We start from the raw sequence: 23575 nt of genomic DNA, 5'->3' as shown, positions 1-23575 counted from the left end.
CAGGAATCACACAAGACGGAGGGTTCGGAGCACTTGTTAATCCATTATGATTTATTAGCTGTACAGCAGTAGATTCTCCTCCCCAGCTTTCAACCCATTACATATTTTATTACAGGTCTCATGTTGGCGTCCTAAAATAATGAAAAATATCACACAGTACAGCTAAGTACAAAATGCATCAACCTAGAGTCTGATAGCTAACTGATGGCTCTTAAAAGCAATACACAGAAGAAAAAAGGGTTTGAAATCAGCAAGACGGCTGCGCTGGTGGCACTCTAAAAACCCATCTCAGCGCGTGACAGTTCATGTGCAAGAATCACTTTAGTTGGTTTCAATTATTATTATTTTATTTTTGAAGATCCAAAGTTTAAATTACTGACCTAGTGAAATTTTGTGGCCCAGCTTTTGAAGGGCTGCTGTGACCCACTCATAATCACCCTTCTGCTTGAACAGAGGAGTTACAAAACTCAAATTCAGCTACAAACAGAGCAAAGAAAATGTAGATGGGAAATCATAACTGAAAGCTAATTGTACAAGGTTCAAATGCTGGCTCCACGGGCTGGAAATCACAATCTTCCACGTGGGTGTCCGTCACAAGCGGGCAGCAGTCTGGGTGCTGTTCTGCTACATGATTGTAATCCAATTCTTTGTCGACATTTACACACTACAGAGTCTGTGGTCACTTAATTTGCAAGTAATTAAATTGCTGGGTTTTCTTACACTGCACTTCTTAATTAATGGAAAAGATTAAAATGTAAAAAAAGTTATTTACAAGCTTGACCATACCAGAAACTTTGCCAAGAAAGAGGCAAAGCTTTGAGGGCAGAAACCGGTCGTAGCATGCCATACTACTGGTGTGCAGCTGACTCCCAGCAAAGGGAGTCAGGGAAAAGCAAAGCAAAAACAGTTTAAAAGTCTAAGTCCTTCCCAAGTTTGCATTTACAATTAAAAACTCTCCTGGGAAGAAGACCATAGAACTCTGGGAAACCCGGTGGCCATTCTGGAGTGGTTTACCGTAGCAAAAGGGAGGGTACGATGTCTCTGTTTCCAGCTGAGGAAACTAGTCAGGCACCACCACTGTCCTCAGCACGTCACAGTAAACCCTCAGGGACTCAGAACATTCCATGATTGCTAACATCAAACAGCAAGTCCTAGTGAAATCACATTTTCCTAACATCATTCTTGAAGTTTTAGTTCTCAGTATGTTTGGTAAAATGGTGTAAAATGATGCTTTTTCCCAAAGTCAAAAGAAGAAAGAAGGGAGAGAAATTAAGATGCAGGCCGTTTAAACACAGCCCCGAGCAGTCCTGGAGCTGAGCGCGGCGCCGCCATCACCGGTCCATCATGCTGAGAATCATCTCGGGCGTGAGGTCTCCGTTGGGGGCGTCCGTGGCAGCGGGCTGGGGCTCCTCCTCGCCCTCGGCAGCCTCGGCATCTGGCTCTTTTTTGACTTCCACTATAATGTTCTCAATTGCACCTGTATTCTGGTCTTCCACCTGAATGATGGCTGTTGCTGGCAAAAAAAGAGAATGAATGAAACAAATGCTACGTTAAAGCCAAGACTAGAGGTCTCTTTAGACTGGTGGGAGTTGACTGGGATGTCAGCAATCTAGAAAAGCCTTAGCAGGGAGAGCAAATCAGAAAAATAAAGATGTACAGGCCTAAGTGTGGCTATACATAAAGCCTCAATAATGCCAGAAACTCCCAAGAACAAAATGTTGATGTTATCCTCAACATATGGAAGTTACATATGGAAATCTCTAGCTTTAGTGTGTCACAAATCTGAGCTTCACCATCATGTGAGCGGCGGGCAAACTGCAGACGGGCAGACAAACCGCACACAACGAAGAACGTTCACAGTGTTTGATGTCAGTTTACTTTATAGATGGTTCTCCACTTACAGCAAGGAGACAGACATCCTTAAATTCCGAAGCTCTCACCTGGGTCCTCCCACTGGTTTTATCGTTCCAAGTATGTGCAGGTGAAACGAGAAAGGCTGACTCTCAGGGTCTACAGTTAAGTTCCCTTTTATGACATTTATGTAGGGATTCAGGGAGAGCATGGGATAAAAAGATTCTTTGTATTAAAAAAAAAAAAAAGCCCACCACAGTGACTTAAACTAAGTCACCAGCCTTCAGAAGGGGATCGAGACAGAGGAGAACTGAGTCCCTCGTACTGAGGACTGTTCGGCATGAGGATGCCGTCTACCGTTCATATGTGGTGTGGTGGTGTGAGGGGACTTCCCGTACATCAGGTGGCCACTGCCTGAATCCACACGCCTGAGGGACGTTCTCAGCACAGAACCTACTTCCTCTCTCCATCCTTTCCACTTCAGCTCCTTCACGTTCATTACCATGTCAGTTCTGCCAGCTGGGTGTGACTGCATGGTTTTGCAGGCCCCACCCAGTTAATAGCACCCTCTTGTAGAGCAGAAGCTCCCTTCCTCTGTGGACTCTTCCTTTCTGAGATGTCATAGGCTCTAGACATGGACTCAGATGTTCCCCATTAAAAAGTCCGAATGACTGCCTTCTGAGAGCCTGTTCCCGACATAACCTGCCTTGTTCTCAGGGTCTGTTTTCCGTCCTCCCAAAGAACAAGAACCTGCCTGTCCCCCACACACTGGCAGACGGTGCCACCCTCCCAAGCTCTAAGGGAGACAAGCAACTCACGCTGGCTCTGTTTGGGCTGGTTGGTTCTGCCGGGAGGCCGTCCTCTCCGCTTCTTGGCGGGCGGTGGCGGGGCCACGGGCTGCGGCTCTGGCTCTGGCTCGATTTCCACAGCGGGCTCATCCTCATCCTCGTTGTCGTCCAGGTCTGGCTCAGCGTTTTCTTCGCAGGAAACCACGAGCAGCAGGTGGTGGGGTCAGGAGAAGGGTGGTGGAAGGGAAAAAGAAGCCACAAATAATCACACACTCTTGCGTCTAGTTACATATTTATTTTCTTTATTAAGCAAAAGTCCACTTAAACAATGCTTTATGCTGGAACTTTCTCTACCAGCATCAATATAGTAAACTGGTCCCGGGACAGAATCAAGCACATGAACTTGAACGCTATCATTCACACTTTACGTAAGTGGATTATGTCATTGGATGTTACTTTTTTCTTTCTGCTTCAGACTCGAGTACTGGGTTTCAAATTCTTAGAGGCAACTCCACCTTGTACCCTGTGGTAATTCTGTTTGTGTGTCAACTTGGCTGGGCCTGGGTGAGTGGCTGGGCAGCTGGATGTAGTATTCCCCATGATGAGACTGGTAATCAACTCCATGGTGGAATCTACTGTGAGCAGCTGAGTAGCTGCCTTTGGGTATGTGGACTACTTCCTATATATAAGAAACAGCTTTGGGAATGGTCTCTAGCTTATGGCACGCTTGGACCCTGCATGTAGCTGTGTCGCTGTTCAGCAGCCTGCCATGCTCTGCTGACCTGGGGTCTTACAATGGACGTAAATTAATGGCCTGCTGGGTGGTTTGGTAATATTGGGACGGCGCCATTTTACTTGTCAACCTTGGGCTTGGCAGAAAGCCTCTAGCTTCAGTGGGCCGGGAGATGGAGGCAGAGGTGAAGTCCAAGGCTGAGGGGCTTTCACCTAGCCCCTAGAGCCTGGCACTTTGAACTTGGACTTAAAGCCTCCCAATTGTAAGAATAAGCTCCTAAAGCTCCTATTTGTTTAAGCCATCCCATTTGTGGTATATTTCTGTCAGAGAGATACTAGATAACCAGAACATACCCTTATGTACCAAAATCACAAATGAGTGTTCCAGGTGGAAATAAAGCAAACTACTACACGAGGATAATTAGAACACTGCACCTGAGACAGGGCCTGGAAGACATGGTCCTGCTCATCGCCATGGGGGCAGAAGGGGTGTGAGTGGATGTGAACTTGCTGGGGCAGGACAGGAGTTCCTGATGTTCTGTGAGGGCCTAGTTACTAGGGCAAGCACCACGAGTTCTTATGGGACTGTTATTAGTAAGTTTTTGGTATTTTGAAAACTTTTATTTTATTGTTGAGAACACACAGCAAAACACACACCAATTCAAGTTTCTGCATGTCCCAGTCAGTGGCGGCGACCCCATTCTTTGAGTTGTGCAACCATTCCTGCCCTCCTTTCCCAAGCTGTTCCTCCCCTGCCAATATAAACTCAATGCCCACTAGTTTCCTATCTAATCTTCACAGTTGCGGTTAATCCCACACAGATAACTCTTAAGAAAGATCAGAATGCTGAAGACAGCGAGTTTTCTTTCACTAGTTAAGACTCCAGGGCATATTTTTGGTTTAAGGTTTAAAGATTATCTCAGGTACTAAAGTGTTTTAAAGGCCAAGTTTTTACATTTAAAAGGTGCATAAAAGTAGAGGGAACTATTGCAGAAAAAACACTGCCCAGAGCCAGGTGCTGTGTCCTCAAAGCCCAGATCTCCGATAGCAGATAGCAGTGTGACGGGCGAAGGACGATGAGGCTCAGTTTCCCCGGGTCCGGGTAAAGCCCTCCCACATTCCTCACATGATCTGGATCTGAAGGACTGAGCTGGCGTCACTGCAGTAACTCAACACACACGAAAGCAGCTTTTCTTGTTGTCGTGTATCATGGTGGACACATTCTCCATTCCCCAGTTTCTCTCCTTGCTTTATGTAAGAGGCTTCACTCTCATTCCACAGTGAGTGAGAGAGAGAGAGAGAAACGAAACAAAGTCATTTGTAGCTGAGCCAGAGCAGGCAGGATTTAAACCTCCGGCGTGAGCTGGGGGCTCACTGTGCTGCCCACGTCGGCAGGCAGCCAGAGTGCGTGTCACACCCGTCTCGGTTGTCCAGTGGGGCTATCAGGGACATGAGTGGCTTTCACAAACAGACGATGTATTTCCTCCCAGTCTGGGAGGCCAGAAGCCTGAACGCAGGGTGCCGGCTCTCGGGGAAGGACTCTGCTGGCTCTGGAGGAAGGCCCTCGCCTCCCTGAGCTTCGGCTCCTGGGCAGTGATCTTCCTGTGGCCTGGCGTCTCACTTCCCCCATCTCTGCTGTTGTTTAATCTCTTTTTTATTTTCAGAGAGACTGCCTCAAGAACATCCTACACTAATCCTGTCTTACTAACATAAGACAACCCCTTCCCGAATGGGATTATGACTACAGATTTAGCGTTAGGATTTATGACACATGATTTTTTGGGGACATAATTCAATCTGTAACAGCTCCCTCTCAATTACTGTGGCACAAAGTGTACAAGGCCTGCCTGTCTCCAGGAAGCACAGGTGTACGAACATTCTCGTTCTCTGGAACTGAGTGTTTAAATTCAGCCGTCTGTAGACAAATGCACGATCTTCAGGACAGAATGCCCTGCTTGTCAAGTGACTGCAGCTCTCAGTGAAACTGTGAGGAGCAAACCGGTCTGTGGCAGTGTGTCAAGAACAAGATGCTTCCCTACTGAACTTATTCAAGCCCCCTATTGCCAAAGCTGGTCCAATGCCTAGAAAACTAAACAAATTCAGTCAGAACTGGGGTAAATAGCATACAAAGAGAAAAGGTGAATAGGGTCAAAGGCTTACTGGCAAAAAGCCTCAAGAGTGCAAGCACTCTGCTGGTCAATCTCTGCAGAAAGCTAACAGGCAGAATTTCTGGGACAGGACCAACAGGACTATGTGGCTCTTGCCAGCAAAGAGATGAAAAGTGCAGATGGACTTCCATTTTCCCAGGAGGGTTAGAGTAACACTAGGTACGTGCCCAGAACAAAACTCTGTGTTCCACTAACCAGCAGTGTAGAAGGTCAAAAGAAAAATGATAGAAATCTGTCAGGAACCATTGATAATCTCTCCTCCAACCTCAAGATGCCCCTGGGGAAGTAGGGTAGTAGGGACTGCAGCTGGTATCACTGGGGGATGCGCCACGGGAGTAAAATGGCAGTACCACGAGAAAGAAGGGCGCGGAACAGTCTACAGTAACTAAGAGCAGCTCCAGGGATCTTCACGGTCAAGCTCACCTGCAGATGACCGCAGCTACCTGTGGCCTTCTGATATTCCAACAGTCCTCGGCAGTAACTTCTTAGTCAAGCAAAGGGATGCTCAGTAAAGAGCGGTGCACTCTTACAAATATTAAGCAGGCTGACAGGTAAGGAGGCACACACCTCTACTCTGCACATGTGGGGTGGCCATAAGCTGGCAACAACTCAACAGCACCCAACAACAATAAACAAACATGCAAAACCCAGCGACTGAAGAAATACTGCTTAAAACAGATTTTTCATTAAAAAAGGCAGCAAAAAGTAAATTATTCTTACGCTTGCTGGATTAATAGTCTCCCAAAATAAATATAAAACAACAACAAAAGGAACCCTTATTAAACACAGAATGCCTTCCTGAGTACAATAAAACTAGTATGAAATTCCTTAAAACATTCCTTTTGCAAAAGTCTCATTTCCCTGCCCACTATTTTACTGACCAGCAGTGCTGAAGACAAAATGACGCATCATGGTTAACACGTCATGAAGTCATAAATCAGCTATCGTCTCTCCAGTCTGATGGTACTTCAGGGAAAGCACATTCCAAAAAACAAAATCCCTCTACATTCTTTTTGCACAAAAATTTAAAATTTCTCATCACAGATGTGCCTTTGCACCAGGGGCCGCAGCCCAGGTTTTCTATCATAGAATCCCAACCCTCCTGCTTGTTTGGCCATGCCTGGATTCCATGAGTAGAAAGACAAAAAATGCCCTCAACAACATCAATAGTAGGAACACAGGTGAGGTTTTTAATTAGAAATGGAGAGGAATGCCTTCAAGGAAGGCAGTGTCTTAGTTATCACATGCTGTTATGACAGAAATACCACAAGTAGACGGCTTTAACAAACAGAAGTCTATTTTGTCATAGGTTAGAAGGGCAGGAGTTGGACTTCAGGGCACCAGCTCCAGTGGAAGGCTCCCCCCGCCCCCCCCGCTGGCTCTGGAGGAACGTCCTTGTCCTCGTCTCTTCTGACCTTCTGCTCCTAAGCAATCTCCTTGTGCTTGCCTTCTCTCACATCTCAGAAGAGACTGACTCCAGAAACACCCTTTATCAATCCTTACTCATTAACAAAACAAAAACAACCCATTTCCTAATGGGACTATAACCACAAGCATAAAATAAACCCAACCACACTCACTGCCATCAAGTTGATGTGACTCATAGCAACCCTTCCTTGGGTTTCTGAGCCAGTATCTCTAAGGAAGTACACTGCCTAGTCTTCCTTCTGAGGAGTGGCTGGTGGGCTTGAACCTCTAGACTTCTGGTTAGCAGTCAAATGCCTTAGGCACTACACCACTACACCACAGGCACAGAGGTTAGGATTTACGATACGTTATCTTCTGGGGACACAATTCAATCCACAGCAGGCGGTTAAGCCAGAAGCTGGTCAAGATGCTTAAGCAACCATTTTCACGTCCATTAGTCACTGCTCAAATCTACACCAACTTCCTGAATTTGTAAGTTAGGAAAATACAGGAGACATTCTATTGGTCTTTGTTGTTGTTAGGTGCTGTCAAGTTGGTTCCAACTCATAACACCCCTACGCACAACACACAACAGAATGAAACTCGGACTGCCTTGCGCCCTCCTCACAATCCTTGCTATGTTTGAGTCCACTGCTGCAGCCATTATGTCAACCCATCTTGTTAAGGGTCTGTCTTCTTTTTTTTTTTTGCTGACCCTCTAGTTACCAAAGATGATGTCCTTCTCCAGGCACTGGGCCCTACTGATAATATGTCCAAAGTAAGTGAGACTTAAGTCCCAACATCTTAAGTTTCTAAGGAGCGTTCTGGCTGTACTTCCAAGACAGATTTGTTCATTCTTCAGGCAATCTGTGGTATATTCAATATTCTTTGCCAACACCATAACTGAGATTCATCAATTTTTCTTTGGTCTTCCTTATTCATCGTCCAGCTGTTGCATGAGTATGAGGCAAATAAAAATATCACGGTTTGTGTCAGGTGCACCTCAGTCCTCAAAGTGACACTTTTGCTTTCTAACACCTTAAAAGAGGTTATTTTGTAGCAAACATGCCCAATGCAATACATCATTTGATTTCCTGACTGCTGTTTCCACAGGACCAAGTAAATTGAAAACCTCGACAACTTCAATCTTTTCTCCATTTATCATGATACCACTCGCTGGTCCAGTTGTGAGGGTTTTTGTTTTCTTCACGTTGAGGAGTAATCCATATTGAAGGCTGTCGTCTTTGATCTTCATCAAGCTCTCTTTGCCTTCACCAAGCAAGGCCGTTACCTATATATTGCAGGTTGTTAACAAGTCTTCCTCAATCCTGATGCCATTCTTCTTCATACAGTCCAGCTTTTCGGATTCTTTGCTCAGCATATAGATTGAGTAAGTATGGTGAATGGATACAACCAAAATATACACCTTTCCTATTTTAAACCACGCAGTACCCCCTTGTTCTGTTTGAACAACTTGTCTCTTGGTCTACGTACAGGTTCCTCATGAGTGTTCTGGAACTCCTGTTCTTCATAATGTTATTCATAATTTGTTATGATCACAGTTGAATGCTTTTACACAGTCAATAAAAGAGATAAACAAACATTCTTCTGGTATTCTCTGCTTTTAGCCAAGGTCCAGCTGAAATCAGCAATGATATCCTTCATTCCACATCCTCTTCTGAATCTGGCTTGTATTTCTGGCAGTTCCCTGTCACGTACCGCTGCATCCATTTTTGAATGATCTTCAGCAAAATTTCACTTGTGTGTGATAAAACCACTCATTTCATGCATGCTACTGAGTGAGGAGATTAGTTCTGTTCTGGATTTAACTGAACATAGCTCTGGTGGCACAGTGCCTAAGGCATCTGACTACTAACCAGAAGGCTGGTAGTTCAAAACCACCAGCCACTCCTCAGAAGGAAGAATGGGCAATCTACTTCCATATACTGCCTCAGAAACCCAAGGAGGGGTCGCCATGAACCGGAACTGACTCGACAGCAGTGAGCTTGGTTTTGGTTTTATAGTACATATGAGAGTAATATGAAGAGAAAACAAGGCAATGAACCTCAGGAGTAGACTGCCGCTGTTGACACACGCACACAGTCACACATGAACATACTGGAAACTGCGTACCAAATTCTGCCTCAAGTGTAACCAAATCAAGAAACAGGCCACTTACCACTGTCAGAAGAGTCCTCTTTTTTAGAACGCATTTTTCTTTTTCTTCCACGTTTACCCTTCTTCGTGTCTCCTCCATTTTCCCCTTCCACACCATCTGGACCAGCACAGTTATCAGCGTGTCTTGCCATGGTATTCTAACAAAACGAACAAAACCCTCTTTTGTATTACTCAAAAAGCTAACATCAAGATGTGAAAATCAAAAGTTCTATTTTAGTGAGAAACAGAGTGAGTGTGCGAGTGCGAGAACCCCTCAGAAGAGGAGGTTGTGTCCTCTGAGGGTCAGCAGCCTACAGACAGACAAGAGGATATAGGACAGGATGAGACCAACTCCCTGTCCATGCAGATTTTCAAGCCTTTTAAGGAAATTACTTCAGTAAATGAGTTCCATATTGATGGAGACGTTCATGTAAGGACAGAAAACTCTAGATGGCATTACAGGCTGGGGACTGCCCTTTCTGGAAGAGAGAACATCTCCATGCTTATAACCTCAGTGGAAGAAACTGCCCTGCCTAGCACTGGGGATCAAGAATGCATCATTAACAACCATCGCAGAGCAATGAGTTTGGACCTTACCCGTCGGGTAAATGTTTTCCCACACTTGGAACAGACGAAGGCCGCAGGGACAAAGTTGGGGTCGTGATAGCGTTTGAAGTGCATGTCGAGGAGCTGTTTCTGGCGGAAGGTCTTGTCGCAGTGGCTGCAGGCGTAAGGCTTTTCTCCGGTGTGAGTGCGCTTGTGCATGATCATGTGCCGCTCCTGAAACAGGGCCAGGGGTGCGGGGGTCAGGGCCCGGGCACGGGCTGTGACCCAGCTGCCGCCATGTACACAAGGCTCTTTCCCCCAGCACTGCTATCAAGACAAAGGCCTCTTACTGGAGTAAACGCTAGTGCAGCCATAGATCTGGTGCAAAGGAAACTGCTCACCCCTCGAGGCCGTTTCTCTAGCTCCTGCCCCAAGTCTCATGCCCCCTGAGAAGACTCTTTCCCCCTCTAGTCCTGGCCGTAACTGCCACACGACTCTGAGAAAGCAGCTGGTAGGTTACACTAAGCAAGAAGTAAGCTGTGACTAAATAAAATACCAGCTGGAGACTGGGATGATACAAATGTGCAGCATGACTTTTGATTTTTCATTTTGGTGATGTTTCTCATAAACCAGTTCAAAAAGATTATCTTTTAAAGACACACAGCATTGAAAACTTGATAATGATTCTTGGTGATGGTTGCATATGATGTAATCGATGTCACTAAATTGTACCCATGAAAAAATGCTGGAAAAAAGTGGCATTAAAATCAATATTTTTAACTAAAAAAGAGACAAAGAAAAAGCCACCATCGGCACTATACATAAAAGCCTTTTGATAAACCCTGACATCTTGGGGCAATGAGTGCTTTCTAGTGATGCAGGTCCCTACCTGTCTACAAGCGTAATCACACTGGTCACACTTGAAGCGCTTCTCGTTCTTGTGTGACTTCTGATGCTGGATGAGGGCATAGCGTTCATGAAACACGGCATCGCAGTAGCGGCATTTCTTGCCTTGTTCAATATAGGAATGCTGCTTTCGCAAGTGGACACCTGAAAGCAAAAGAAAGTCTAGTGTAACTTGTGAGAATACAAACAAGCCCATTTCAGTTTTAGTAATACATTCTCTTCTGTTTCTTGAAAAAACTTACTCTGGCTGCTATACAGAAAATCAATTAAAAAACAACGACAACAGATGTTGGAGACCAGCTAAGATGGGTGAAACAGGAAGGTGAGAGAAGATGGTTGTCTGAATTAAGGCAATGGCCATGGCCATGGCAAGAAGGGGAAGAAGAGATGAAGAGTGGAGGAAGTTAATTTAACATGATCTAGTGATGAAAGCAGAGTAAGAAAGAGGAAGGTGGGTGTCAGGGATGACTTTGATGAGATAACTAAGGCCTAACTGTAGCAAGAGAAAGAAGAAAGAAAATAATAGCAACAACAGCATTTATTAACAGGCCATTTATACACACAAAATTTAAAGAGTCAGAGAGTAAAGTAATTTACAGTCCTTGTATTTTCTCAGAGTGTCACCAGTTAATTTACTTACCCAAATCACTTTTTCGGGCTATGACTGTGTCACAGTGGGGACAGTGAAATTTGGCCACATTTTCTGTGTGCTTCTGTAAAATGTGCATCTTCATGGTACCACTCTGGGTAAACCGAGCATGACAAATGTAACATTCATAAGGTTTTTCCCCTTAAAAGGAAATACAAAATGAACAAATGTAATGAAATGGAGAGTAATTCAGGGGCAGATATGCTAAGCCCCAGAGCATCCTCAGGTGGTACTCCAGAGGCCAAGGCCAGTGCCCAATTTCTGCCTATCTCCAGAAATAGTCATCAAGTCCTAAAGTTTCTTAAAAAAATTTCTCCGTTTTAATTTGGTGACCTGAAACGTGAAAGCAACATGTTAACATGCACCGGTGGCAAAGAGGACTAGCTTCTTCCACAGACACAAGGTCTAGTAGATACCACTTGTGTTCAGCCCAGCCCTGTTATAGAGTCCTTCACATTTAGTTCTTGTAACAACGTCTACCTTTGCGGGAGAGTTGATGGGATGGCAGGATAAGCAACATTTTTTTTTTTTTGGTAGAAAAAGATAATGCTTAGGAAAACTGATGGAACTGGGTTAGGTAATCTACCAACTTCTAAAAGTAAAAGCTCTAGATCTTAATTTCGTTTTATTTCTTCTATTTGTATAAAAAAACTCAAGTTGAATAACAAATCACTCTGTAATACATATTCAGAAGAATGAATTCAGAATGATGCTAGAGGATCACATACAACTTTCCTGACAGGCTTTGGGTCAGGTAAACAATGGGCGTGTGTGATGGTTCTTATGGTCCCTTGGGATCCCCTGGAAAGCAGCGCACTAGGGAAGAAGTCCTACCTGAATGGGTTCTCATGTGCCTTTTCAGCTTGTATGTATCCCTGCTGGCGTAACTGCACAAACTGCACTGGAACGGACGCTCTCCAGTATGAGAGCGTATGTGACGTTTTAATTTGCTGACCTGAAACATGAAAGCAATTTGTTAACACCAACTGTAACATAAGTGCTGGATGGGCACAAAGGATTAGCTTTTGGGCACTGAACTTCAGGTACACAAAAATCCTAACATAATACTGCTTCCTCCTGATTATTTGCAACCTTCATTCCTCAAATCTGTATCATAATCCAAAGGGTAACTGGATAGGGGTATTTAAAAAAAAAAAACCAAAAAGAGTCACTACCATCGAGTCGGTTCCGACTCATAGCAATCCTCCTGGGTTTCTGAGGTGGTATCTCTACAGAAGCAGATTGGCTAATCTTCCTTCCAAGGAGTGGCTGGTGATTTTGAACAGCCAACCTTCTGGTTAGCTGTCAAATGCCTTAGGCATTATGCCCCCAGAGCTCCTGGGCAGGGTACAGATGAATTAACATGGTCATTATTAATAATGGGTTAAGCTGGGTGATAGGTACATGGACCATATTACACCATTTCCACTACTTCTATGTGTTTTTGAAATTTCCTGTAATAGATTTAAAATAATTCATTGCCTATTGACAGCTCAGCTTTCTCCCAAATTCTGGACATGAGTTAATAAGCATGTATTTTAATACTCTTCACCGTCTCTTCTTATCACTGGCACTTGCTAGACAAGCAAGGCTTCAAGACTCTTGCATCTATCTTCCCCATCATCCACTGTGCCTCGAATCACTTCCTCTCCCGAGCACAGTGAATTTCAACTCTGGCTCTAAGAAGTGCTCTGAGCACTCACTAGCATTTGATCTGAAGTTTTAAAAGTGTGCAAAAATACTAAGTCCTGTACTTGTGTCACATAGTAAATTCTCATACTCTTAAGTGGTTACAATCGTCCCAACAGCATTATTAAATAATCCTTTTCACTTCCAGATCTGCCTCCTTTATTATATTTTAAATTCTTAGGTGCACCAGAATCTATTTTGTTCCAATGAGTAGTTTGTCTGTTCCTGTTTCAGTATCTGTTCTAATGTACTATAGTCATATTTATTCCAGTTGAATTTAAAATTAACTTGTAATGTCTTTTCATTGGTGTCCCTGGGAAAAGTTTGTGAAGTTTTCTTCATACAGACATCAGATTTTTTTTGTCCAATTTATCTGGGTCATTTTGTTGCTGTTTGAATTGAACCACTTCCCAGCTTCCCACTATTGCTAGTATATAGTAAAATGATTGATTCCTGGATAGTTTATCTTGTACCTAGCCACTCATCTGAACTGACTACTCTAAGGTTTTCAATTGGTACTTTCGGATTTTCTAGGTTAGCAAGTATGTATTATTTAAGAAATGTTAGTTTTGTCTTTCTATTTTATTCTATTGGCTAGGGTTTTCAGTACTATGTTGAAATAAGTGAGAATCATTGATCTTGTCTTGGTCCTTGTTTTATGGGAATACTTGACATGGTTCAGAGTGTATTAGGATGGGTTCACCATGATAGGTTTCTGGGATATATGCTTTAGTATATTATGGAAATTTTCTTCTACTCTTAATTAACTTGCCAAAAGTTTAAACAGTAATGAATATTGAATTTTCTAGGTTTTTTCAGTTACTTGTGTAACTGATACGGTCTTTAATTTCTCCATGTAGTATACATCAGTAATTTCCTAATGTTGAACTATCCTTGCACTCTAGATCTTTTTGGTGGTATCCTTACCCAGTTTTGGTGACAGGGTAGCGTCCAGGAATAAAGTTGATAACCTTTCCACCTGTACATGCCCTGGGCACAGTTTAAACCATGTAGGTATTTGTTTCTTTGAAGTTTGGTAGAACTTGCCTATAATACCTTGTGGAACTAGGGTTCTTTTTTTTAAAAAAGGTTTTATACTCATTTTGTTGTTGTTGTTGGGGAGGGGCAAGGATTGTCAATCTACTAAGACTTTCTACATCATCTTAAGTCACTTTGGGTAGTTAATACCTTCATACTGGAATCATGGGCTACTTAAAGGAGGTGTCAACCAGGAGCCAAACACTCACTTCTACACTGGCATAATCGCACATGGAACACTTAAATGGCTTTTCATGGGTGTGTTTGTAACGACGATGCCGCACCAATTCTCCGCTGGTCACAAAGGCCATGTCACAGTCTGGGCACTTGTGAGGACGAGTACCTAGAGAAGGTGGGCAGAAGAGGAAGAACAAGATCAAGGGCACAGTTACTGACACAGCGTTCAATGTGTGACATGCAATTGCTGCTGGAGGTTGGGCCTTGGTCACCTCACCAACTTTGTACCAGTTTGAGACTGGCTCCAAAATCCATGAGATAGCTCAGACACCCTTCACAACCCCAACTCCAGAATATTAGAAATGTGAGTGAGCCAAATGCTTAGTTTCTCACTAGTACTCATTTGAATCTGGATTCAAATTTAAATACAAAATCCTTTTTGTACTTTGTATGTATCTTATAAAAAATATTTTGGGAATATTCTAGTTACTATGGATTAAAAGTCAATAGAAACAAAACAAAAATATCCCCTGGAACTCTCTTTAAACCAAACAATAGTTAAACTTAACTAGTAAAGAAAGTCTGCCTTGTGTATTGTGCTCTTTTAAGAACTATCTGCATGGGATCAAACTGACAGAGCAATTTGAAAGATTAGCTAGGAAACTTAGGGGGCAGTGAGTTTACGGTAATGGAGGAGGAACAACTAAGAAACGGAGGATGAGAATAACTGCCCAACTTGAAAAGTATCATCAATGTTACTGAAGTTACAAATGGTCTGTGTAGCTTCAACAACAACAAAGTTAACACAACATCCTTCTATTACAACTCTTGTAAACCACCTTCACACTGTGATGTCTTATCAAGTCTAGGTCACAGGATTAACAGAGTTAACTACATATATAGTGCCCATATTCTGAAGCATTATGAAATGTTTTCTTTCTTTTTAAACACAAAAATATTCTGACTCACAGCAAACTTATAGGACAGAGCAGAACTACCCCATGGGGTTTCCAAGGCTGTTATCTTTACGGAAGCAAATTGTCTCATCTTTCTCCCATGGAGCAGCTGGTGGGTTCAAAACACCAACCTTTTGGTTAGGAGCCCAATGCTTTTAACCACAGCACCACCAGAGCTCCCTTGGAATATAACAGTAACTAAGAAATCCCAAGGAATATTCCTTTGTTTATTCAACTTGCTCTTTAGCACCACTGAGGATGAAGGAGCAAAGGACTAGATTTTTGCCTGTGAAAAATCTGGTGATACTAGTAGGTTAAGTAAATTATCAAAAAGAATTATCAAGAGCAGGAAAACAGTGTCCATTTCTGTCAGGACAAGGTAAGCTGAAAAGCAGGGATTGCCTATATTTACCTAGTACTGCGCAAGGGAGAAACAGCCCCGACTCTGGTAGACACAGGCCTTAGCAATTAGGAAAGAGGTGGACACCCCTGTGGAGCAGGGATTTTCATCAGGTTGCACAATATGACCACCTGTGACCCTCCACTCAAAGTCCATGTTCACCACACCACCTTTCAATGGCTATGGTAAGGGCAACCCCCAGACTGCAATAATACAACTGCATCTAGAAAACAAAGACAGCATATTTCTTACTATAAAATGATGCTCTAGTATATGCATCTGACTCTGGAGACTTCAGTTAGTGTGAATCAGTCCTGCCCAATCAGCGCTGGGTAGCTTCCCATTTTTAAAGCTGAGGACCTACATGCGTGTCTATATCAAGGCACTCCCATCTTGGCAAGTCTATGGTGACCAGCTGATCTCACCGAGTTGTGTGCCCCTGTTGTAATGTCTTCACACTAGTAAATAAACCACATTGTCAAGTAGAACTAGGAAGACGTTGGAAAGTGACCAAGTTACATTAGCAAAGAGTACACTACATAGTGTGCTGCTTATAAGGACAACATCCATTCAATCACGTTCATCTGACAGCCAGCACATCAAATCAAAAACAGTCATCACCTAAGAAGAGGTAGAGAATCTGATAGAGGAAAGCTCTCCTGCGTGAAAAACCAGGAGAAAGCAAGCTGTTAGCAGCATCTGCAGGCAAGTGCCAAACTGAAAACACAAAGAGCCCAGAAGAGAGCCGAAAGAGAGCGCCAGTGCAGAGCCCCTCCACTTTAGTGGGCTCCTGAGACTTGGCCACAGCTAACGTGAAGCTAATGAGAGGATCTGAATAGCACATTTAAAGTGTGTATAAAGCTTGAATGAAAAGATATTTGAATTGCTAGAAGGAATTATTTACCAATGCCTTAAACTTTCCATTCTGAGACTGAATTACGTATCTTCCCGGAGGTGAAACAAACAGAAACAGAAAATGCCGTGGTTTTTACAAAGGTGGGATTTCACCTCTAATATTCTTCCTCACAGTACCTGGCATTTACTGCCAGGAAATTTTTGTAGTCACTTTTTGTTATTGTTTAAAATGCTCACAACATAATGATATTGTCTTCAGGAAAAACACCCACTCTTCACTTGTCGACATAGTTAGGTTCCAAAGACTGGGCCATTATGTGAAAATCAGTGCTATGCAGAACTTCAGGAACCAAACTGTTCTCTGGCTCCAGGAGCCATTTCAGAGGTGGCCCTGTGGGGTTGCTCCCTCTCTGACAGCCGCTGTCCCTCTCCAGCTTGCTGCCTCTGTGTCGTGACTTCTGTATTTGTACTCTGGGCAGTGGGTTAGTTGGCTTATGCCACTTCAAACCATAGGGAGAGCTGATTGAGTAAGGACATGCAGCCAGGAAGGGAACTGCCCCACTGGGGCCCACACTGCCGAGTGAGTTCTTGCTCTCCATGGAAATGCTGATGTATCTAGCACCACTGCCCCTAAGCATACAAATGGCAGATCTCAGAGTCTACGGCAAAGATAGTACCCTATCTGTGCCCCTCTGCTTTCTCATAGACTTGTGGCCTGAACCCACAGCTCTGCCCAGACAGAGGGGGAGCCCTGGGCCTAGCCAGGACTCAGATGAGGCTGTGGAGTAAGCGTAAAGGTTAATGACCTGAGGCCCCAGCGTCTGGATTTTTTTTCCCTTCTTTTAACTTTATTTATATCCAAGACTAGGGAGAAAGGTGGGTTGGGAGGGATCAAAGACTTGGGGTTCAGGAGGGAGACACTCTCTTACTCAAAATACATGGATTTTTACTTGGCTTTTAAGGCGATTTAAGTAGATTCGTTCTTTACTATTGTCATAAATGGGAAATGTATGGTAATGAGGCAGTCGGTAAGCAGGGAGTAGGTGCATTACAGGTTAACTAACAATCACAGATATTTTCTGGATCATCATCCCTGTAAAACTGAGATTATTTCTCAATAAATTTTCTTTATGTATGCCTACAGCTAAGACCACTGGCTTAAAATAAAATCAGGATAAAAAAGAGAACACCACAAAAAGAGCAAGAATCTTCCTTCTTTAACTTCCTGCTAGAATCAGCTGGGATGACACTTAAAACCCAAGTTTATCCCAAGTTTTAACCTTTGCTGTATGCTGCAGGGGGATGGGCAGCACTCATGCCCCTGCCCCCAACACTCCTGTCCAGCACCTGTGTGTGTGTTAAGGTGGTTCCTCAGGAGGGTGACTGTTCTGAATGCCCTGCCACATAGATGGCACTTGTGTGGTCTCTCATCAGTGTGACTTTTCATGTGACGATCCAAATTTGAACGCCGTGGACACGTGTAACTGCAGAGTTCACACTGGAATGTCTTCTTTACACCTATATGCAAAATAAAACAGTTACTTGGTGCAGGGTTTCAAAGTGTTAAGATTAATCCCCATCTTAAATTTCTACCAAAATATTTTCATTAGCCTTTATGACCAAACAAAATCTAAGGCATATTAAGTCACAACTACGTCATGCCACTAATCAATTTCTTTCTTTCTCTTCAGGCCTTAAGAAAATACTCACAATCTGGAAGAACTTCTTTTAGCCTTTTTAAAAAGACTAGCAGCTACATGAGGATCTTTTTAAAAAATCCTTTTAATGTAAAACAGCCTGCACAACAACTTTGTTGTGTGCTTTTCTCCAAAATGGTTTTAGGAGAATATAACGAATAAACAAATTTTACCTTTTTTTTTAATTTTCGTTGGCTTTGGAGGCTTCATGTTACCAACCACCTTCTCGGCGTTAACCTCCGACAGCAGGCCCTCCTGCTGCTCTTCCTCAAAATCGTAGACAGACACATCTACATCTTTGCCCTCCTCTGTGTAACGCAGTTTACTCTTTTTGGTTTTCTTTGTTTTTTTGGCTGGTGGCTGATAGTCAGGGTCTTTTTGCCAGCTAGGATCTTCCTGAGGCGGAAGTTCCCCTTGCTCTAGTGTCTCCACCTCTCCATTGGCCCCTACTTTCACCACTTGAAATCCTTCAGGCAAAGGTAAGGTGTGACAGATCATGGATTCACTTTCTGCAAGGCCCTCTTTAGACACTTCATTCTCATAAGCCCCCTGAAGTTCTTCTACTGAAGTGGTTGCAACAGGTACAGTTACGGGAACAGGTACTTGAACAAGCTGAAGCTCTCCTATGTTTATAGGCTGTTCCTCCATATTTACAACCTGCAAGGTTATGATCTGGGTATCGTCCACAGCAGCCTCGGCTTCTGGAGCCACTGTCCCCTCCATTACTTCAGTCTTCATCTGAAGAAGGGTGGGGTCCAGCTGTTCCATCATTACCATCTGTACACCACTGTTGACATCCTGAACCACCTCACCCCCATCCGTCTGGTTCTGGGGTAGGTGGCAAGCGTCCTCCTCCTGGCCCCCTTCCCGGCGTCTCTGGTAAGTCTTTCTCTCCTTTCCTTTAATGAAAGTTTCGGACTCCTCCACAATGGCTTCAACTGCCTCACCTTCCATCTCCCCTTCCTTTATTAAGGGAGAAGACAAATTGTTATTCCAAGTAGTCTGTCTAGATGAAAACATACATTTTAAAATCAAAAGATACCTGATGAATGAATAAAGCACCAATGGCTGCTAGTATTACAAAAAGATACAAGAGATATTATGTGCCTCCTGATGAAAGAGCAAAATACCACCTATGAAGTAGTCTTGTCAAACACAAAAATCTGGAACTAATTCAGTTTCTATATTCAACTACCAATTAACAAGAAACTGGTGACAGAGGATGTTAAATTACACTATAGGGATGAAAATCAGCAAAATCCAGACTGAGGGGAAACTGTAGGATAAACCACCCAGCTTCTTCTGCAAATGAATCATCAAGAGAAAATACGGAAAGGATAAAGGGAGAACAAGATCAGTGAGTGAGTACTAACCTGGGGTAGTTTCCGCTACTAAGTACCCTACAATGCATGTCGGTCCCTAACAACAAAGAGTGATGTGGCCTATGATGTTAATGGTGTTGGGGTCGAGAAATCCTGATATAGATAAGAGACGTTAGAATCACAGCAACCAAACACAGTGTATGGATCTTCTTTGACTCCCAACTCCAATTTAACACCAAATAGTTAAAAAAAAATTAGCATGAGACCATTAGAAATTTCAGTTCTGACAGGATATTTGATGATATTAAAGAATTATTAACAAAACTTGTTTAGATCGTACACATTTCTTACACCTATTTATAAATACCAACACTCAGCTGTTAGTTCGTCGTACTGTGGTGGCTCATGTGGTATCAGGAGGGATCGAGTGCTGGAAGACATAATGCCTGGTCAAGTGGATGGTCAGTGAGAAAGGGGAAGACCCTCGACAAGATGGACTGAGCAGCTGCAGTGATGGCCTCAAGCACAGCACGGGTTGTGAAGATGGTGCGGGACGGACCACTTCGTTCTACTGGACAAGAGCTCGCTATGAGCTGGACTAGCTTGACGGCACCCACCACCACCAACATTTATAAATGCACTGGCAGAGAGCCTTATTTTTATAAGCTAAATTCTGCCTTAGAAAATAAGCTCTGTCGTAGCGTTTTTCCCCCACCCGTTTTTGGATCCAGACTCCAGGGATCATTCTTGTAGAACACACAACCTCGCCTCCAGCACCACACCATCAATTTGACATTGATGTATCTCTCTTTCCTATGAAACCATGTGTTCCCTTGAGGACAGGGATCATGTCCGTCAAGCAGCTTTACCCTCTAGCATGGTGCTCAAGTTGGTTCTAAGTGCTCAACAAACGCTAACCCAACTGAATATATGATGGAAAATGGGGGAAAAAAAATCAGGCAATTAACAGTTTCTGGCTCTCAAATCCTCTGAAAGTACTGAGAATAAATACTTAAATACCCTTGAGTAAAACGGGTCCAAACAATCACCTAATTCAAAGCAATAATCTAACACAAGCCACAAGTATATGTAAGGTTAATTAAAATTAAAGTTTAAAGTGTTTTGTATTACTGCCCTAGTATTATCAAACAAAGGTTTTGCTACTTCAATTAGAGACAGGTTTCTCCACTTCTCTGTCCAGGCACCTTTAACATTGTACCCATGCTAGGAGTCAGAGCCAGAACTACCTGCAAGGAGTATACAGTCTATGGGGACAGGAGCAAAGCCTGGTCCCACATTCTAGGAGTTACTGTCTAACATCAGGCCAGGTACAACAGTTTAAGAGAAAACTAGGTAGGTTTGGAGAAAGGCCACATACTATCTAGAGTAAGCTCAGGATGCTTCATAGATATGAATTTGAATGGAATCCTGCAACATGGCTGGAGATATAAAGGCAGAGTTGTGTGTGTGTGTGTGTGTGTGTGTGTGCTTTCACGGGGAAAGATTGGATCCTCAGGTAGAATAAATGCATAAGGGAATTGGTTATGGTAATGATTAAGAGTTGGCTTAAAGCTCAGGACAAAGTAGGGAGTAGTTAAGAGTGGCAGAAATGTGTTGGTTGTGGCCATAGTCTGGATGGCCCTGAATTATGAAATAAAACTGTGTTTCTTATGGTTGGCAATGGGAAGCCACTTCTGCCTTCTAGGTAGTAGGAATTTGAGATTTATTTGCTTCATGAAGAATAGGGCTTGATTTCCTCAACAAGGTGTGTCACAATTTTGCAAAAAGGGTAGAGGATATGATGTATAACACTCCTCTAGTCTTCAAGACCCCTCAGTATGTGACCCCATGAGAACCTACTCAGATTTATGGTTGGCTACTCTCAAGCTGTGTATCTTTTCACAAGAGACACAGCTGTTCCCACTGCCATCTCCCTCTTTGCTTTGTACTACAAGTCCTGTCCACCTCTCAGATCTAGCTTCTCCTTAACACAATAAAGCCTTCTGAGGTTCTGTGGCTATTACTCTTTTCTCAACATCTGTTTGCTGATAAAATAACCATACAATTTAGCACCAAAATTTTTCTCAAAATGATTCATTTGCCCAGCTAAGCTCTGAAAGTCCTGGAGGACAGAAGCCAGGCTTGCTGTAAGGTACATTTTTTGACAGACTTGGCACCGCCCCCCATCTGCATGGGACAAACCCAAGGCGGGTGGGAAACATCCTATGCTGCTGGGTCGCCAATCTGATTTGTTCTGCCATTACCTATTTTTCTTAGTTCCTTGTTCTCAAAAACAAGGAACAGTCATTGTAAAGTCCTCTTACTAGCTGTTCCATGACAGTGGACAAATATAACAATGAAATATTACTGTAAAAGGTGAGGGTCAAGGGACGTTTGTAGAGAGCTATAAAGTCTATAAATGAAAAAATGTCTGAATATCCGTGTGTTGTCATGCATATTTTACACTTACAATATACCTCACTTAGAACTTGTCACATTATTAAGTTCTCAAAAGCCACATAATGTCAATAGTGGCTAAGGTCAAACATGTGACTAGAAGCCATCACGTCAGAGACTAAGGTGTGTCTGACCTAAGCCATGGTATTTTCAATCGCCTCATATGCACGTTAATAAGGACAACCGAAGAAGACTGATGTGGCTGAACTATGGTGTTGGTGAAAAATACTGACTGTACCATGGGCTGCCAGAAGGACCAATGAATCTGTTTTGGAAGAAGTACAGCTAGAATGCTCCCAAGAAGTGAGGATGGTAAGACTTCTCTGCCTTTCAGACTTGGCCACGTTCTCAGGAGGGACCAATCGCTGCAGAAGTATCAATGCTCGGTGAAGTGGAGGGTCAGTGAAAAAGAAGACGACCCTCAACAAGACGGACGGACACAGTGGCTGCACAATGGGCTCAAGCACCGCGACGACTGTGAGGGTAGCACAGAGCCGGGCAGTGTTTGGTTCTGTTGTACGTAAGTTCGCTGCGAGCAGGCACTGACTCGAGGGCACCTAACGACAACACTCAGAAATATGGACTGAAGACCAGAAGCATAATCTGGGGGCTGGTTAGAAACATGGAACGTCAGGCTCACCCATGACACTCAGAATTAGAACTTGCAATTTAACAAGATGGCAAGTGATTCATATGCATATTAAAGTTTGAGAAGGACTACTTTATACCACCACCATGCGCATATATATTTTCTAAGAGTTAAGTTTCCCTGGCCATGAAGGTCCCAAAGTTGGTGTCCCAGAAAATAAAATAATTGAGTTAGGATTCAGAGAAAAGGGCCCATTGGCCTCAGAGACGTTTTCAGGAACAGTACCAAACCCAAAGAACAAAAAGCCCAAATGATGGAAATGCTAACGCTGAGCCTGACAGAGTGGCATTCACAATCCCAGACTATTTCAGTATTCTTAATAATATAACTGGTGGAGGAAAAACACTTAATCTCTGAGCCCTCTGGCATTTTATAGAACACAACAATCCAAAGAATTCAGAAAAATCCATTTTGGCTGTTGTGAACTAAAAAATTTAAATTTGTTAAGTATTGGTTGTAAATAGGAGCTCTGGTAGCATAGTGGCTAAGGCACTTGACTGCTAACCAGAAAGCTGGCGGTTCAAATCCACCAGCCACTCCTCGAAAGGAAGATGGGGCAATCTACTTCCGTAGTGATACTGCCTCAGAAACCCAAGGAGGGGTCGCTATGAGTCGGCTCCGACTCAATGGCACATAACAACAACAACAACATTGGTTGTAAATAAGCATATTCAACCTAAAAGAGGTCACAGAATTATAATCCAGGTAGTAAAAGAACATAGTACAAAGAAGTACAAATCGAAACCAATTGTGCTGCCAGGGATTTGAGCTGACAGAGCATCCTCTCGCTGTGAAAAAACACATGGCATAAGGTCATTGGAACAGCAGCAGCTACTCAGGATCTTAAAGCAGTAGCTTCAATTTTTACAGAGAAAAAGCAGACACAAAGTAGCAAGCCACCAGCTTCGCCCATAAACTGTGTTAGAAATCTCAGTACATCCCCTCACCAGATGGATCCCTTTACTGGAGTTTCTCCTTTCAATCAATAACTAACCTAATAGGCTGGACCAGGTCTCTCCTGACTCCCCGGGGACTATGCTCGCCTAACTCTCTCCCCGCTGCTAACAGGTCCAATGATCTCCTTCCTTCCTCTTTGCACTCCAAATCCTGCTTTCAACAGTTTCTGTCAAC

General features: G+C 43.3%; 1 protein-coding gene across 1 annotated transcript; it reads right to left on the bottom strand.

The window, feature by feature from the left end:
• Nucleotides 1-1331: 1331 nt before the first annotated feature.
• Nucleotides 1332-18970, bottom strand: CTCF (CCCTC-binding factor). The gene is made up of 11 exons (XM_042780858.1): nt 18190-18970; nt 17667-17837; nt 14141-14274; nt 12039-12159; nt 11196-11345; nt 10539-10699; nt 9701-9883; nt 9126-9261; nt 7662-7664; nt 2670-2828; nt 1332-1513 (listed from the first exon to the last, which is right to left on the bottom strand). Exons 1-11 carry the CDS (start codon nt 18968-18970, stop codon nt 1332-1334), a joined length of 2181 nt encoding a protein of 726 aa, XP_042636792.1.
• Nucleotides 18971-23575: the final 4605 nt, after the last annotated feature.

This window comes from Orycteropus afer, unplaced genomic scaffold (genome assembly GCF_000298275.1).
Source record: "Orycteropus afer afer isolate SDZICR_OR568_19922 unplaced genomic scaffold, OryAfe1.0 scaffold00067, whole genome shotgun sequence".
Lineage (NCBI taxonomy): Eukaryota > Metazoa > Chordata > Mammalia > Tubulidentata > Orycteropodidae > Orycteropus > Orycteropus afer.
Note: the sequence above shows the minus strand (reverse complement) of the source record. Positions and strands in the feature narration are given on the sequence as shown.